The following is a 19,333-nucleotide window of genomic DNA, read 5'->3' as shown; positions in this document are numbered from 1 at the left end:
ACCAGGCACCTCCGATTCATGAGAGGGGGGCGCCCCTACCCCACGCTGCCCTGAGGTCCCTGCAGGACCCACCAAGTACCCCCGATTCATGAGAGGGGGGCACCCCTGCCCCACGCTGCCCCTGGATCCCTGCAGGCCCCCTAGTCTAGCTGGCTCCAGGCAAAGCTGCCCCTGGCCCACACTGGCACCACCTCCTGTTCCTCCCCAGGCTTTTGGAGAAGAACAGGCTCTTCTGAAAGAATAAAAGTGTAGAGCTCTGAGATAGGGAAAATTGGAGGATGGGACACAGGGAACTTTTGAGGATTCTTCTAAAGTCTGTTTTTGGTCTGAGAGTTGGTTGGCCAAGAGTATGTAATACATGACTGTTTATCGAGGTGTTCACTGGTGAGTTGTGTGCCTGTGTGTGTGTGCTGTAGCTCAATGTAAAATATGCCTAAAAGTAACAGTCTCTGACCTGTCCATGTGGGGAGCCAGGGAACTTGGCTGTCATCCGCAATAATCTACTTGACCCAGCTTTTTATTTACCGCTAGATTAAGGTCAGCCTTGCTTTGTATATGTCTCACCATTTAACATGAACAAATAAGAAATGATGGCGATGAGGCCATTTTTAGTTAGCACTTACTTTAATAAGAATTAATGGATACTCGGACAAAAGTATAGATATGTTTCTCAATATTTAATAAGCACCTAATTCATGTGGAATATTATACAATGTGCCTAAAATAGTCTCCCAGCATTTTAAAGTGTGAAGATTAATTTATTATAGCAGACATCCAGGATCAAAGGCCCCACGGGAAGCGATGGATCCTGAGGGACAGGTGCTCCCCAGGAAGACCAGGAAAGGTGATCAGAAAGGGGTGTGCGAAGGTGGAGGCGGAGCTGCCTGCCCTCCCCATGCAGGGGACCTGCTTTCTCCGGCTTCTTCCCCTCTCCAGCTCCACACAGTCACCTCCACCTTCACCTCTGTCCTCCTGCAAAGTCAAGAGTATCTTGTTCATCGCCATCAGGCAGAATATCAGCTACGAGTAGATAAACCTCACATTCTGATTCAAGAAACACTGATTAGGATGAGAATGACCCCTAGACAGGGATGCCTGCTTTTTGAAAGAATGACTTCTAAAGTAGCAAACTCTGGTCTGATAGATTTGGCTCAAAAATATGCAGAACTGTGTTATACCATCTCTGTTCCCTACCCCTTCTCCTACACACCCTTCCTTGCCTAAAAAAGCAGCAATGACACTCACATTTGAAAGATTATTAAAACATAGCTTAGTGATGACTTATTTTTTTTATTATTGTACTTTAAGTTTTAGGGTACATGTGCACAATGTGCAGGTTTGTTACATATGTATCCATGTGCCATGTTGGTGTGCTGCACCCATTAACTCATCATTTAGCATTAGGTGATGACTTATTTTTTAAAAAAATATGTTTGTTTTGTTCTGTATTCTATCTTCAGTTAGCTGCTTGAGACCATGGAGGTATTATGAGTCATATAAATTAATATGCATTGTTTTCTTTTTTTCTTTTTTCTTTTTTTTCAGATAGGGTCTCACTCTGTTGCCCAGGCTGGAGTGCAGTGGCGTGATCTCAGCTCACTGCAACCTCTGCCTCCTGGGTTCAGGAGATTCTCCTGCCGCAGCCTCCCGAGTAGCTGGAGCTACAGGTGTGTGCCACCATGCCCAGCTAATTTTTGTATTTTTGGTAGAGACAAGACTTCACCATGTTGGCCAGGCTGATCTCGAACTCCTGACCTCAAGTGATCCTCCTACGTCAGTCTTCCAAAGTCCTGTGGTTATAGCCACGAGCCACCGCGCCCGGCCAATATGCACTATTTCCTTAAGAAAAAGTCTATAAAGGTGTACATGACATTTCTCTTTTGCAAATAGGTATATGTAAAGTATGTTTTTAAAAGATGTTGCATGACAGGGAAGAACTACTGAATTTGAGACAGTTGGTTGTTAATACTTTGCCATGATTGAGTTCTGAGCAAGTGGAGTGTCATGGAGCAATGGAAGGGGACCATGTTCTCCCAAAGCTCCCCTGTCAATCAGAAGCACACAGGTGGTCCTAGAGAAGGGTGGATGCTGAGTGCGGAGGGTGCCTGGGCTGCTCCAGCCTCACCCCATCAGGAGCTTTAAGTGCTCCATCCAAAGGGTCTTCGAAAAAATAACCAGTAAGAATCCTGCAGACAATAACTCCAAAATTTCAGGAGCACTGTTCTTTCCCTGACAAATTGCTTTTCATGTTTCATCGAATTAGAAGTAGCTCCTGTTACCAAGGGAATTTGGGGTTTGGCCTTGGTCTCAGCAAGCCTGCTGACTGTACTGAGGCGCCTGAGGAAGTGGTGCAGTTGCCGCGTGTCCTGGGTCCAGGGTAGAGCCCTGCTGAGCATCAGCCTTGAAACTCACGGAGGCAGGCCCGCTCCCCTCGCTGCGGAGCCTCCTGGACAGCTCTCTCCCTCCCCAGGTGGAACGCATTCGAGGTGCTCGCCCTGGACGGAGTCAGCTCTGGGATCCTCCGGTTTTACACAGCCCAGGATGGCACCGACTGGCTGCGGGCGGTCTCAGCCAACATCAGGGAGCTGACACTTCAGAACGTGAGTACACGGTATTTCTGAGTCTCTGCTGATGCTCATTCTGCATGAAAAATAATGGAGACATCATATTTCTGATGATTTATGATTAACCCTAAACAGAAAATCATGTACTTGTTTCAATGTGTCAAACCTATGACTGAAAACATTAAAAATCAAGCCATCAGAATGTTTCCGAATCAAAGAGTACGGCTATGTCTGACAGCTGGGAATTTCTCACCTGGTTTTGTCTTCCTCCTCCCTCTGTCTGCCTCTGTCTGTCTCCCTCCCTTCCTCTCTCTTTCTCTCCACATACATACACAGAAATAGTTATATGTCATAATTTTACATTTTACCCAAATGCATTGATACAGTGTGACATTTTGAGTTGGGGAAACCTAATTTGGTTAAAAGTATAATTCTCCCAAACATTATGAAGATTTAGAAAAAGGCATAATTGAGCAAAAACATTACTTCTCAAATTTGTACTGCAGTCCCCCAGGAACGAAAAAGTGTTCTGTCCCCTTAAGTGATGTGTTTGATACTAAAAGTCAACAGGACATTTTAAAAAGTAAAGAAATGAAAAGAGATGGGGTGGGAGCGAAGACTCGATGACACGGGCATTGCCTGGAGTGGTGGGTGCCTGGACTCGGACATGGAACCGTGGCCGCAGCCCTGGCGACTGTGGCAGGACTGGCCCTGCCTGGAGGCAGCCCTGGACCAGCCTTGCTGCCCTTGCTCCCTCTCAGCTGAGTTGCCCTGTAATTGCACTTCGATCCCTGCTCTGTTCCATCGTAGCCTGGAGGCTGCAGAGGCTGGGTCCAGCTTGCAGACTGGCCAGGCACAGCCCACCCTGCAGCCCTGCAGAGGCACCCGCCCTGCCCCTGCCCTGCCTACCACCTCACGTCTCCCTTGCAACCTCCCTTCTTCCTGTGGCTGCAAAACAGAAGTTAACCTAACACTGGGGGAAGCAGCAATGTGTGACATTTCTCCTGTGAAGGTCTCAGGGGCTTCCTTTCTGCAACCATAGAAGGAAGTACCAGGACCTTCCTAACATCGTAGTTTTCAAACGCAACACTTTAAATTCCAAAGTTATCTCAACAAATAGAAAGGGAAGAAAGGATGGTGCTCGACTCATATTTGCAGAAATGTTTGTGACAAGGAGCGCCCTTCAGTTCTGTGCCGTTTCACACATCACCCCTCATAGGCAGGGCAGAGAAGTCAGATACCCCAATATTTCAGAACAGAAATGTGGACTCTGAGCCGCCTGCTGGCTGTGTGGCTGTGGCTGTGGGAGCATTATGATTCTGCACCTCCACTTCCTCGGTGAAATTTTGGAAAACAACATCTACCTCCATAGGTCACTGGGAGAACTAAATAAAAGAAAGAATATCAACTGTGATAACCGTAATTACCATCACAGTAATACTGACTGTCACAAGGTTATGTAGAGCAGAAATCATTTCCTCACTTTTCTCAGATATTGGAATTTAAGCACCTGCTCTCGAAGTGTAACTTCACTTACATAAATTCTGATATTTGAAAAAGAGGAATTGAAGTCTGCTAGTAAAGTTTTTTTCTACTGCTGCCATGTTTGTATTGACTGGCTAGGTCTTCAGATAGGAAATATGTCATTAAAGAGGCCTGTTTCCCAGGACAGAGTGTGGCTGATGACTTCCAGCTGTCACTCAGGTGAGCCATCCTGGTGTTGGTGGCTGTGGCCCTGACTCGTCTGCCTTCTCTCCACAGATGAAGATGATGAACAAATGCTGCTCTCCTTTCGACCAGGTAGGGTTCGTATTTTCTGCTTCATGACGTAACACATCTTGAAAAGCAGTCTCTGGTTTTTTGAAATTTGGTTTGGAAATGTTGATAGGAAAACATTAGCACATTTCAGACTGCATTTGGTGGTCTCTGCCCTGCCTGTTAATTCTATAAAACTGCTCTTTCTGTGGGAATAGCATAGGTCATTCTGATCTCCTGTGTATAGATTATTTCTCTATTGGCAGTTATGTTTTGTAAGGAATCGTGATTTAAATGATGATTTAGATATGATTGTTTAAACTGAGAAGGGCTTTGAGATGACACAGCTGTGTAATTTGAAATTTTAAGCATTATATTATTTTTTTAAATAAAATCCTTACTAGGAAAGCTTCGTTCTCAGGAGGGCTTTGGCCCAATGGGTGTTATTGCCAGTGGGTAGGGTCCTGTCATCCCCAAATCCAGGCAGTTTGTTCACCTGGAGCCCAGCGCCCTTAACGTTGTCCTGGATTCAGGATTGCTACCTTTGTAGCCACCCTCAGGCCTGATTTTCTGCTCACTTCCCAGGTCTATGAGTACTTAGGAAAACTCTATTGTAATCAAGCTGTTTCAATATCAGGCAAATCAGTTTTTAAGCCACTGTATTATTATTCTGTTTCCTTTATAATAAACTTATGGTTTAACTTGTAATGTAAGGGAGTATGTTGCTTATAATTCATTCATTTTCTGGTTATATCTCTTATGGGCTTAAGGAAGTATGCATCATAGCTTCAAGTTAAGAAAACTGATTAAAACATGTTCAGTTTGCTTTAAATAGCACACAAAAGCCTTTAAATAGTGCTTAGCAAGAGTATTTGAATTCACGATGGAGGACTTTAGAAGAGCAGGTCCCCTGCCTATCAAATATTTACTGAAACAATAGGAAAATAGGGCTGGGTTTTAAATTAAACCTCTATAGTCAACATTTCTACATTAGAAAAGAAACACTAAGAATAAATAGTTCTTCTAAATCTAACTCTTATCTCCTTTAATGTTATTCTCATTTTACCATCAACTTTTTGTTTACATAGCTATTTTATGATTAATATTTCTATAAATTCTTCAAATTAATATAGGATTCATTTCATATTCTTGTACATAAAATATCATTTCCCTACTACGTGTTTTTGAAACAGAAGTTCTGAAACTTTTCCACAAAGTACATATCTCTCTATGGTTCACACAGGAAACAGCCTTTATCAAGGCTGGTGGGACAGTGGCCCAAAGTTTTGCCATGATCTCTGAGTAATTTACCATTTTGAAATTGCATCTTATTCACACACTCAAAATTAGCAAAATGTTTCCTGAGCTCCTCTTTATGGCAAACCTGAGACTCTTCCGAGATCTTAGGAGAAGTGCAGCTTCTGGTATCTCTCAGTGTTGGCTGCTTCTTCCCTGTGTCTCAGCTTGTTCGTCTTGAGGACAGCCGTCCTCTCCCGACCCTCAGAGGAGTTGTCACCTTGCAGAGAGATCCTTGATGCTGAACGGTGATGCCCACACGTGGAGAGCTGCGTGGCAATGGGCAGCATTTAGGGACTTGGCCTTTACGTGTTTCAGAGAACATGCTGACTTTCGTAGCTATACTGGAATTACTCCTTGTTGGAAAGAGCACTGCTCCGGAGAGGAAAGCATTTTCTTTATTATTATTATCATTATTTTAAGTTTAAGGGTACATGTGCACAACATGCAGGTTAGTTACATATGTATTCATGTGCCATGTTGGTGCGCTGCACCCAGTAACTCGTCATTTAACATTAGGTATATCTCCAAATGCTATCCCTCCCCCCTCCCCCCACCCCTTAATCCTCCTTATCATCGACTCACAAGAGAGAATGATGAAATAATGGTTCAGAGAAATGTAAAAACCTGTAGCAAGCACAGTTCCCAGTATGGAGCACGTTGAAGGAGCATCTTCCAGAGACCTCAGAGGCAGTGGGCGGCCTTGTTTTTGCTTCATCTCGGTGAAATGCTACCACATATTAAACCTTGTGTATTTCACATCGATCTTGGTGGCCTTGTTTGACAAAGCAAAATCCAAAGGCAAACCCTGGACCTGATAACCCTGACCAAACCCTTCTCTGATGTGTAATTTTAACAAATTCACTCCTGAGGCTTCATTTCTTTATCTGTAATATAAGAAAGTTGTACTGGGTAATTTAAGGTCCTTTTTACAACCTTAAAAGTTCTATAAAACTTTGAATTTACTTAGCGGCTTGGAGTAGTTTATTTGGAAATTAATCTTAGAGCTGAGCTTCATTACGTAGGGTGATGAAGAACTAGCCCTGCTATATCCGGATGCGCTTTTGGTGGAGGATGGTCTCACGTTTTCTCCAAAAGTGGTGTGCTTTGTACAAATGTTAGGAGTTTAAGACATTAGGCCCTTTAAAACAGAAAGAAAATTTTTTCTCACTCTGAACAATTAATTCTTGATTTTGGTATTTAATAAATAATTGTGAGATAAATGTTAATGTGAAAAATGCAAATTTTATGTGAAAAAAATTTATGTGGAAAGATAAAGGTGTTTAACAACCACTGAAATTGGCAAACAAAAACACATGAAAAACAGAATTAGGAGAATACTACAAAAAGCATAATGTATGCATTTTTAGACTCTCATATCTGGTATACAAAATAACCAAATAATTTATCATACAAACTAGAGCACTTTTGTCTGGGACATAGACTAACCTGAAAACATTACCAGGATAACTGCAAACAAACATATGCTCACTCCACCAAATAGCAAGCAGCCCTATTTCTTTCCAAATTAAACTTATTTTTGAATAACCTGAATTTTAATTTAGGTAGATATTGATGCCTTAATCGCTAAATTTCCCTGACCCCCTGCAGAAAACCCTAAATAACACAGGTAATTCTGGCTTTTTCTATCTAAAGGAAAAGACCAGCTGCATGTTAGCATCTGGTGGACACTTAACTAATTATCTTGACTGATCAGGTGAAAAGAAGAGGACTCTCTTATAGAAATGGTATCAGAAAAGATAAATAAAAAATATATTTCTTTATTATAATGGTTATGACATCTTCATTTTATTAAGGTACTACAGTCAGGGAAATGTTTCTAAAAGTATAAGGCACACTTCTTGGAATGTGTAATTAGAAAATTCATAATGTAGAAGATAAAATTAGCTTTGCTTAAAATTATTTATGAACTGCATATACCTAAGAAAGATTCAGAAAGCATCCGATGTTTCCAACAATAGCAAAGCTATAACGTATTTCTTTGCTAAATCTAGCATAATTCAATTACTTGTGTGATTTAATTAAGCTCACATGCAACCAACAGGTATTTCAGATTACTGGCAGTCTATTATTGCCATCTTGGGCCAACAGTAGCTCTTTATTCACTCCTTAATACATAACTTTCCTTGAACTTCGTGCCAAACACTGTGTCAATCCTATATAGAAAAGAAGAAGAGCCCAACACTGTCCCAGCCCAGGGGGAAGAAAGAGCAGCCCTGGGGAAGGGAGGTGGGTGTACAGCTCATGGGGCCTCCCAGGTCTGGGTGCTCGGATTCCAGCTGGTACCTGCAGCTCCTCAGAAACAGAGTAACTCTACTCACTCAGAATTAGACGGTAATTCCACCCCTTGATCAAGTTCTCCTCCAGAAATAAGGCTTGCTGCTGCCATGCTAGAAAAAGAATCCCAAGTTCTCTATTTTAGCCAAGATTCAGGAATGCATACTTTCAACTTTCTACTCGCCCTTGATCTACCTGTAATGTAAATCAATCTCTCACCCATCTGTCCTCTGTGTTTAGATATTCCTGAGTGTTACATCCCCCTCTTAGATTAAGTTCCTGCTCATCAGTTTCCTATTCATAGTTCATTCCTTGTGAAATCTAAATTGCAGTGCATGATTAAGTGTTTCGTGAACAGAAAGAGTCAGATCAGGGAAACTCGACAGTATGTGAACACATGATTTAAAAAATGAGGGAGCCAAGACAGGCGGATCACGAGGTCAGGAGTTCAAGACCAGCCTGGCCAACATGGTGAAACCCCGTCTCTACTAAAAATACAAAAATTAGCCAGGCGTGGTGGCACACGCCTGTAATCCCAGCTACCTGGGAGGCTGAGGCAGGAGAATTGCTTCAACCCTGGAGGCGGAGGTTGCAGTGAGCCAAGAGCGTGCCACTGCACTCCAGCCTGGGTGACAGAGCAAGACTCTGGCCTGGGGCCGGGGTGGTGGTGTTGGGGGGCTGGGGAAATGAAGGAAGTAAAACCAGCAGAGTTTGCCCTACAGGCAAAAGAAAAACATCACTTTAAATCTCTCTACCCCGTATGAATCTAATTAGGCTTTGACCCTCAGAATTTCTCATCAGAACTAGTATTTGTTTTATGAATTTTAAAGAATCTCAGACCACATTGCCAGGGACCTGCAGAAGGGGATGTGTTTGCTATTCCCTCATTTTTTGTTTCATTCTTTCTTCTGGATGTGATTATTCTCTACTCTCTTTTACCTACCAACTTTGTGATTTGACGAGGATATCGGTGTGACTCCTCATAAAAAATATGGAGTCAAACCAGACTTTTTGTGCTTGTTGCTGATTCTTAAAAGTTTGCAGGCCGGGTGCAGTGGCTCACGCCTGTAATCCCAGCACTTTGGGAGGCCAAGGCTGGCGGATCACGAGGTCAGGAGATTGAGACCATCCTGGCTAACACGGTGAAACCCCGTCTCTACTAAAAATACAAAAAATTAACAGGGCGTGGTGGCGGGCGCCTGCAGTCCCAGCTACTCGGGAGGCTGAGGCAGGAGAATGGCGTGAACCTGGGAGGCGGAGCTTGCAGTGAGCCAAGATTGCACCACTGCACTCCAGCCTGGGCAACAGAGCCAGACTCCGTCTCAATAGTTTGCAATAATTTAGGACTCAGGCAATTTCCTACATTGTCTAGAAATTCTGGTTCCACACTTTGATGCTAATCAGTAAAAGAAAGGTCTTCCACTCAGCCATCCTGACAAATACAATAAGCTTGTTTTTGCCTGCTGCAGTTATCCAGCGGCCAGCTGCTCCGAAGATTTGGATTTGAAGATATGGTCATCATTGCTTGTGAAACCTTGCCTAATAAGGCCTCCTCAAGAGCTTTAGCAAGGCACTCACGTGTGCGTAAGATGACCTGGGCAGCCTGCTCAGGGCCATGTGCCTGGTCTTCCTGGAATATGAACTCTTTTCTTGCCGAACAGACTGCCTGAATAATATTCTTTTCATGACTGTGTGGAAGCCACTGTGTTTGCAATTAATTGTTTTTAGTAACTATGCTTCAAATGAATCCTATCTTAAACTGTACAAATCACTGCACTCATGCAGTAGTGAGTTGGAATTAATCATGCATCAAATTCATGTTAATTATGGAAACATCAAGCATCTGCTAAATTTGCTAGAAAAAGATGCATTTTTAAATGGAGGTTTTTATGATTTACAGAGTATAAATGCTAGTGTTATAACCAACAAAAATATAAGTATGTGACCCAACCAGACGAAAAAGGAAAAAATCTATTAGGTATTTTAAAATAATCTGTGTATTTGGTTTCAAATTCAGACACTAGAGGAGTAAATTACACATGAGTGGCTTTTCCAGGTATGAATGTCCCCGGCCTTTGCCCCCAGCTAGTGCCTTATGAGGGCTTCCTATGGTACACTGTGAAATTCCCATAATTCTGACGTGAGTTCTATAATTCTACCCATTTCATGATAGAAAAAGAGAGCCTTGGCAATGTTAAATGTGCTTTGCTGGGGAGGGTCTCTGGGGAAATAAAGTCGTCTTGTGTTACTGTAACATTAACACCATACCACATCGGTGTGGTTCCCCAGCCTCCGTGGGACGTAAGTATAACCCACTAGAAACTTGGAAGTTCATGATCCAGTGAAATATTTGGGTTACTTTGAAAAGCCTTGTAAATCCAGAACAGTCAAGAAAGACAAAATTAAAACGTTTAATGCATTAGGGGATTTGTATTCAACACGGAAAACCATGATGATGTTAGCTGTTCCGCTACGCGCCCCCGCCCTGCAAAACAGTGCTCCTAATTTTCTTTCCCATTGCTAGAATTACCGTTTGTAGAAATCTAATTCTGTCGTCTAGCATCTCGACTTCCCAGGAAGTCTCTCATCCAGCTTAAGAGTGAAGACCGTCAGCGGTTTATCAAGTTAATAACAGAAACAGGATGCGCCCTCCCTGGAGCCGGCGCCGGCTGTGAGGGGACATGCCCAGGCAGCTCTGGCAGAGGGCTCTTCGTGGGTGCGTGGGGCTTGTACACTTGAGGGGTGTCCAGGTCCCAGCTGGTTCTCAACTTTTAATAGCTCATCGGTCAGTGTCATTTGGTAAAGTGGTTGGGATCTATGTGATAACTTATTTTTATTTTTTTAAAGTTTTGACTGCTAAGCATATGTTAGTAGGTTTTCCTTGAAATAGCAGAATGAGAAAATGAAAGAATTATAATGAAATTACTCCTAGTACTTGCTACAAAATATGTGTCACATTAAAATTTTAGATAACATGGATTTTTCTTTAATATTAGATTGAATTCATGCACTGAATTCTTAAATTGGATTACTATTTAAATGTTTTTGAATCATTCTGATTTTTATAGGTTGGATTTTATATCATGCGGCTCAAAATATTCACTGCTCATTGTAAGAATCTAATACTTTGCATTATTTCATTGTTGTTAAGAAGTTGAACCATAAAGAGAAACAATTATTTTTCCACATATGCCAACTTCTATGTTCACTATAGAAATGAAAAATATCATTAGCTGTTTTTACTACCTCATAGAAAAATCTGAAACACTAACTTCTAATAGAATATAATTCAATACAGTCTTTTTAAAAGATAAACCAACAACTCTAAGGCAGCTGAGAAGTCCATTGGCCAAAACTGAAAGTGCTCATGTATAAAACCTGGTTCAATGCAAAACTGAATTTTTAATTCAAGATGTGATTCATTCCTATTGTGTGAACTTGACTTGGAAACTTGGACATCTCCACGTTTCTCCCGTCTCCTGATTCTGGGTGTGTTGACCTGGTGGGAGCACGGCTTGCTCATGTGCTTAACTCTGCTCCTGTGACAGTATGCCCTCATTAAGGCTTGGTTTGTAATTTTCAAAGGTTTCCCTCTGCAGGTTGTGCATATGGGGTGGGTAAATGAGAAACTCCAAGGAGCTGACTCCTCTCAAACCTTCAGACCCAAGTTCCTAGCACTGAAGGGCCCGTCCTTCTACGTTTTCAACACTCCTCCGGTAAGGATGCTTTTGACACTCCACAGGGAGGGGCTGCTGGGAGGGCTGTTCCTGAAGGAGGGGGAAGCTACATCTGCTGTTTGGAGGAGGACAAAGACAGAGTGCTTGGTCCTGCCGTTTGCTGTTTCTACATGGTTGGAAAGAATTCTGCTTGTAGATTACTTATTTCTTGCTCCAAATTTATAAATCAACCCATTTCTTTCTTTAGTTCAAATAGCCATTAAGATATTGTAGAGTTTATTCCTTCCTCAAATTCCAGCTGGTTTGGAGCTGGGATGCAGAGGCTCTGTGTCTTAGAGGATCAATTATGTAGTTGAAGAAGCCAAGAAACATACAAAATACAACCCTCTTTTTAGACGTTTCTAATTTCTAAATTGTAAAAGCTTTTTTCCCTGATGTCTCTCAAGTTTTATTTAAAAAATTAGCAGCCTGCTTTAGTGGGGTCCATGATATAAATTTATGGCTGAATGCTATAGTTCTGCAATTTCATTTTCCAATGCCCACCGGTACTGTTCTCCCCAAACTGACTGAATGTAATGTGTAATGTCTAGAAGTTTATCGATTTAAACAGCTTTACTTTTGAGAGTCTGACCATCAGAATTGCAAGCAAACTAAAAACCTGAGAGCTTCAGGTACCTACACATTTTGGATGCATGTCACGTGCAGTGTTGATGGGACTTTCTTCCATTAAAAGGAAATGAAAAGATAAAACCAAGTTTCACCTCCAGACATCAAGACAGTAATACTCTGCCTGTCTTTTCATTGATAAGGGTGGCTTTTTAAGTAAGCGTTTTACTTGAGAATAATTTTAGATCTATGGAAAAGCTGCACATTCAGTGCAGAGAGCCCCGTCTGCCTCCACTCAGCTCCTCTGATGCACACGACTTATGTGGCCATGGAGCATCTGGCAAACCACCATTTGACGATGCAGCATGACTAACCACACTTCGCCCTCCAGTCAAACTTCAGTTTTTCTACTAACGCACTTTTTCTGCCTCAGAGATAACATAGGATATCACATTGTCTTTAGTTGCAAGGTTTTAAAATAAACCAGCACTTTGTGCTTACTGCATCTAAATATTTGCATGAATAATGATTGAATTCCCCTCAAAACAAACATAACCATGTTCTTTAACATTTACTGCTAATTTGCTCCATATTTTCAAATTCAAGTCCCAGAGGTGAACATCTGATTGGCTGGGCTGATTTTGTTTTTGAGCAGAACTAAGATATTCATGCCAGCTCATCTCAGAGGTATTGAAAGACTCGGAGGAGGTGGCTGGCACCACACGTACCCAACCTGGACCACATACCACTGATACTAGAGATGCATGAAGGGGCTGAGGTGTCGGAGGCCTTCCATGGACCCATATCACTCCACATGTTGCCTGTGCGGCCTGTTTACCAGTTGGCCTTTTATGAAGCTCAGGGATTCTTCAAACCCTAATAGGCAAACCCTAATTCAATAACCATTGAATATCAAGAGTTTAAAACAGTTAGACAGGTTTATTTGCCGTGGGTCTTCACGGAAGTTATGTCCTTCCTTGGGATGCTCCAAGGTGCTGGTAGCATCCAACTCATCTCAGCAAGGCCTGGCTGGTAAACTGATTGCAGCGTCACAAAGTGTCCCTGGAATTGCTAACGTGCGTAAACTCCTTTGTAGCTTATAGTGTACTTTTGTCCATTATATAATTTGATTCTTGAGACAACTGAACGCCCCTCATTTTAGTGATGAGTGCCAAGAGCACACAATATCAGAGCTCCATCTTGATACATCGTAACTGTTTTATCATGGAGACCTATTGTAATGTAAATCAATAACTAAAAATAGGTATTTTCATCTTAGCAACACATTGAACAGCCACATTCACTTGCTTTTGTTTTCTCATTTGAGTCTTGCTTTTACCGATGAAGGTCATGTGTAAATAAAATAGTAAACAAATATACTTGACCGAGGATTGTTTTGGATAATTTATTTAAAATCCTCTGTTAATAGACTGTGGGTTGTATTAACTACATTTAATGCCAGAATATTCTTACAATGTACTGAAAATCCAGAGTGCAGGGAGTATACTCACTCTGGCCTTCTTCCCCAGTGGGAACCACCAGCTCTTTTATTCTAGTGGGAACAGTGATTGGAGAGGCCAGGACAGATGTCATTGGCAGATCTCATCTTGAACAAGGCTGACTCGAGCTAGAAACCCAGTTTCCCAGAGTCTGTGTTCTCATGTGGCTCTGTGAGCATTGCAGGTTGTCTCTGAGGTCATTGACATTTGTTAAATGACGGAACCTCCCTTGCAGACCAAGAGCCTTTGGGCGATTGACAACATCTAGACCCACATCTAGACCCCGATCCACATCTAGACCCAGATCCACACACTCGCTGCCCCGCGATCACCTGCAGCTCCATCTTCCAGAATTCAGAAGTCATGCATTAAAGCATTTGGCCTGTCATTGTTCTTCTTGATACTTGCTCTCATAATTTGTTTTAAACTGGCTGACTTAGCCTGAAAAAAGTAATAAATACAAATAAGTAACTTCCCTTTAGTATTCATTTGTATTCTGCCTAGTTGTAAATTATGAGACCCTATGTTTGATTTTGAAATAATTCTTTTAAAGAAATCCTAATGTATCTAAATTTTAAGTTGTGCTTCTTTTTCTTCATATCTGCTGTGGTTAGAGAGTCCATTTCTTATTTTAAATGCAGTTTTGTTTTGTTAAAATGTAGGCGAGTGTTCCTTCAGGGCCCTGTGGTCGCTGCCATTCACACTGGCCGGGCAGCGCAGCATTTGCAAGGGACAGAGAATCATTTCCTGGGGGTCTGAAACCAGGGTATGGTTGTGGGGAGTGAGGGCTGAGGAGGGCGCATGGCACTGGGGTCAGGACCAGGAACCTCCCCAAAGCCACAGGAGCAGCTGTGTGTGCCGGGAAACCAAAGTCACATTTCCACGTGTCCAGGAAGGAACTGGAAATCGCACACCCCTCATTCACGTAGAGGAAGTACCCACACCTTAGCCTGCTGGGTTGCACTTCCCTTCCCCAGGGTTGCCAGCCTCCTGCCCCTTCCTCTGGCCCACAGAGTCCATGCTCTGTCTCTGCCACTTGGCTTTGCCGTGGTTTGTTAGGGTTTCTTTCTTGGTCATTTAAAGTATTTGAAAACAATAAAAAACTAGTAGACAAACCCTGTATGTTTCCTCTGGCACATCTGCTTGTCCATTCCAGATGCTGCAGCTCCTCCCTCCATATCTCTCCCTGTCTCTGTCTCTCCCTGTCTCTCTGTCTCTGTCTCTCTCTGTCTCTGTTTATATCTCTTTCTATCCCTCTTTCTCCACCTGTCACTGTCTTTGTCTCTCTCTGTCTGACTCTGTGTCTCTCCCTCTGTCTGACTCGTCTCTCTATCTCTGTCTTTCTGTCATCTCCTTCTCTGTCCACTCTTTGCTCCTTTCAAGGTCTCTCTCTTTCTCCATCTGTCTCTGTCTTTTTCTCTCTCTGTTTGACTCTCTCTATTTCTATCTCTGCCTTTCTGTCTCCTTCTCTGCCCTCTCGTTGCTCCTCTCGAGGTCTCTCTCTTTCTCCATCTGTCTCTGTCTTTGGCTCTCTCTGTCGGTCTCTCCCTCTCTTTGTCTTTCTCTCTGTCTCTCCTCTGCCCTCTCTCTGCTCTTCTCGAGGTCTCTTCCTTTACTTGCTTTCCAGTCCCTCAGAGACAGTTTTATCTTTGGTGTGGGAAACTGTGCCTTATCTTGTATTCATGGCCCCTTTCTTGTCTTTTCCTATAAAAGTTATCTATTGTATCTTTCTCCTTCTGCATATACTCCGGAACATTCCTAGAACATGATTGTTTTCATTAACTTCTTATTTCTAGTAATTTCTGCAGAAGATGACTTGGCATCATCTCCGTTCTCTCTTCAGAGCCGTCAGCAGGGCTTCTTTCCATCATCGTGGTTCTGACGGCCTCGCTATTCCTTGTAAAGTGTCAGCAAGGACCCGAATGAGCCTAGAGAGTAATTCTCAAGATTTAGTAAAGCGTGAAGTTGAATTAGCCCCGGATAGATTTACCATTAGGCTGCGATTTAAGGAAGCTGGATGTTACTCTAAACTGTATGCATCCATCCAAAATGGTCATTGACAGTTTAGCTGCCCAGATCTCTGAAATATAAAAATTTTGTTATCTTCAAGTAAGCATAGTTTCATAATTTAAATTTTTAAGTATAAATATATAACTGTTAATTACACCAATATAGACTGCACAGTCTGTGAAGCTTTTGAGTCTAGTAGGGCTTAGGAAGCTCACATAGATACACACACATGCACACACCACACACACCACACACCACACACACTACACACACACCACACACATAACATGCACACACCACACACACCACACACCACACACATCACACACTACACACACACCACACACACACCACACGCACACCACATGCACATACCACACACATGCACATACCACACACATAACATGCACACACCACACACATAACATGCACACACTGCACATACCACACACATAACATGCACACACCACACACACCACGCAAATAGACACACACACCTCCCACAGGCACACACCACACACACACATGTGCACACCACTCATGCACATACCACACACGCACACACCACATGCACACCACATGTGCACACACCACACCACACGCACACCACATACACACACCACACACACACCACACAAACCCCACACACACCACACACACATCACATGCACACGCCATACACACCACACACACAACACAGACACACACACCCCACAGGCACACACCACACACACACACACCACACGCACACCACATGTGCACACCACTCATGCACACACCACACATGCACCACACGTGCACACCAGTCAGGCACACACCACACACACACCCTATGCACACACACCCAGACCATGGCGTGTGGATGTGAGAGGAGGGACTCCAGCCAGCAGTGATGCTCCCATTTGCTGAGATGGGAACTGTGGGATGTACTCATTGGTGAGTGCCGGATCTTTGTAAGTTTGAAATGTTTAAAGATTTCCAAAGAGAGGTTTTTGAGTAGAGTTAGATCCACCAGGCTTGAGTTCAGAGACAAGAACTGGGTAGCCATAGAAACTTTGGAGGCGCCCAGTACGCAGAGAGCTCCTGATGCTGTGAGGCCGCAGGAACCTTGAGTTCATCTAACTGGATCCTTGATGATCCATGATAAAGAAGCCACTCATTTATTCTGGATCTGGATAATTTGTACTTTTTCAATGGTAATCAATACCAGTAATGCACTGGAGAGATAAAAATATGCAGGTTGTTATGAATATTCCATCCAAAAGTTAGATTGATTTGACTTGTTTTATCTGTATACTTCCCGATGACTTCATGTAGTTTATAAATTTCAAGTGGCCTCCAACTGTCATTACTTAATGTCACCTGTAAAATCAGAATAGAGGACTGTAAATGCCTACCTGAGAGGGTTGTAGGGAGATTAAGAAAGGATGATTAGTACATTATAAATATCATACAATGGATGACTGGTGTGGAAGTTTACTCTCTTGATGAAACACTGGAAACGCAATTTGATTTCCATGGACCTGGGAACTGCCCGTGCTGGGCTCCTGCTGCCTGCACCATGTCCAGCATTGCCTCTGACATAGAGAAGATGCTGCCTGGTTACTGGTTGAATAATCTATAAAATCAGTACTGGGGCCTATTAATGCTTGGCAGTGGGCTGAGTGTTTTGCAGAGGTCATCAAGTCCTCTCTAATGAGAATATCAAGGAGAAATCAACCCCTCATATTTGCACTCCAGCCTGGAGAACAAGAGCGAAACTCCATTTCAAAGAAAAAAAAAGCTGTAAATGCATTTGAATCTAACAGACAAAATTATGTATTAATATTCACCAACTTCTCATTGCAAAATCAATACACACAATATGGTGAATAAATTTACATCTAAATATTTATAATATATTAATATTTTTTCTGGCCTGACATTTTATGTCCTGGCACTGGTGGCAGTTTGCCAGTAGCAGTCTTACTTTGCCCAAATCTAAAACAACCTTATGTTAAGGTTTTAACATCGATATTTTAAATGTATTTTATCCTGACATAAACATGAGGTTTTTGGATCAGAGACAGGTTGTTAATCACTCACAGAACGTCTCAATGTCGGTTCCCCATCCCTGCCGCAGAGTTCAGCGTGGGCAGAGGTGTCAGCCACGGGAGAAGCAAGCAGGGCCATGACTCTCAGAGCTCATATAGGATGCTCAGCACCCACCCACCCTCCTCCCCACAGAAGGAGAGGCTCCCCCTTACTAACGCCAATCAGACATCTCTCAGGAGAGAAGGCCAAGGTCTCTCTTCCATCACACTTTGGAATATAAACCAAAGGCTTTGGGGGCCATTCGTGTGAAATGTCCCTGAATGATTCACTACTGCCAACTCCCGTAGCTGGGTCACTGCACCATCGTCCTTCATTCCAGTGCCAGTGAGTGTTGCTCAGAAAGCCTTCACTATGCAATAATGCAGAAATATTCACAGAGCCTCAATTCTCAGCAGTCTACGTCAGCAAATTTTAGTGAATTTTACAATGACCCAAAGATTATCATGACAACTTAGGAAAAACTAAAAGACAAAGTCCTTCTTTAAACAATGGCTTTTGAGCTCGTTCAAGATGAGGAAGAGGAAGAATATTGAAGGAGAAGAGAGAAAAGAAAGTGTATTAGTTCACATTGCTCTAAAGAAATGCCTGACACTGGGTAGTTTATACAGAAAAGAGGTTTAGTTGGCCCACAGTTCCACAGGCTGTACAGGAAGCATGTCTGGGGAGGCCTCAGGAAGCTTACAATGTGGCAGAAGGCAAAGGGGAAGTAGGCACGTCTTACATGGCCAGAGAAGGAGGAAGAGAGGGAGCGGGAGGAGATGTCACACTTTTAAACAATCAGATCTCATGAGAACTGTATCACGAGAACAGAACCATGGCCAGAGAAGGAGGAAGAGAGGAAGGGAGAAGATGCCACACACTTGTAAACAGTCAGATCTCATGAGAACACTATTACGAGAACAGCACCAAAGGGCAAATCCACCCCCATGATCCAGTCACCTCCCACCAGGCTCCACCTCCAACAGTGAGGATTATAATTTGACATGAGATTTGGGTGGAGTCACAGACCCCAACCATATCAGAAGGGAAATGGGATAGAAGAGTGGAAAGGAGGAATTGGAGTGGAAAAAGCAGGTCCGTGTTTCAGAGTTCAGTTGTTCCGTGAGGAGGGCCCAGCCCACCCTGGTGGGTCCCTAATCTCTGTCTTTCCCATGCACCAGGAGATGCTGGAAGAGCTGAGATTAAAGCCGGGACTCTCGACTCCTTCTCACACACTCTACTCTCCTTTGTTAGCCCGAGTATTTATTTCTGATTTGTACATTGGAATCTGAAAGATGTTTCAGTTATTCCCGCTTTCACACATCATTAAAATGTGTTAAAAGAAGTTATAACGTCAATTTTACAGAATTGTATGGTATTAATATATCAATGATACAGCAACTGCCTATGCATATGCAAGAATTATTAGCAATTTTAAGACTATCAATTACATAGGTATATTCTATCATTAAAAATATTACTTGGAAAAAATAATTCAAATAAAGATTTGTAGATGGAGCAAACTATATTGTTCTGGGGCCACATATTCATTGTT

The 19,333-nt window shown here is 42.7% G+C and overlaps 1 protein-coding gene across 8 annotated transcripts in view; it reads left to right on the top strand.

Annotated features, from left to right (window-relative positions):
* SNTG2 (syntrophin gamma 2) overlaps positions 1–19,333 on the top strand; it is a 400,470-nt gene that overhangs the window by 274,856 nt on the left and 106,281 nt on the right. For 7 of the 8 annotated variants that reach the window (XM_063622870.1, XM_063622865.1, XM_055252588.2 and 4 more), the window contains exons 10-12: positions 2,471–2,600; positions 4,326–4,364; positions 11,513–11,629. In XM_063622870.1, the coding sequence (XP_063478940.1) occupies positions 2,471–2,600; positions 4,326–4,364; positions 11,513–11,629 (286 nt within the window). The remainder of the gene's footprint in view (positions 1–2,470; positions 2,601–4,325; positions 4,365–11,512; positions 11,630–19,333) is intronic. The other variant, XM_063622867.1, reaches the window with a different exon arrangement.

The sequence above is a fragment of the Symphalangus syndactylus genome, chromosome 18, assembly GCF_028878055.3.
Source record: "Symphalangus syndactylus isolate Jambi chromosome 18, NHGRI_mSymSyn1-v2.1_pri, whole genome shotgun sequence".
Taxonomy (NCBI): Eukaryota; Metazoa; Chordata; class Mammalia; order Primates; family Hylobatidae; genus Symphalangus; species Symphalangus syndactylus.
Note: the sequence above shows the minus strand (reverse complement) of the source record. Positions and strands in the feature narration are given on the sequence as shown.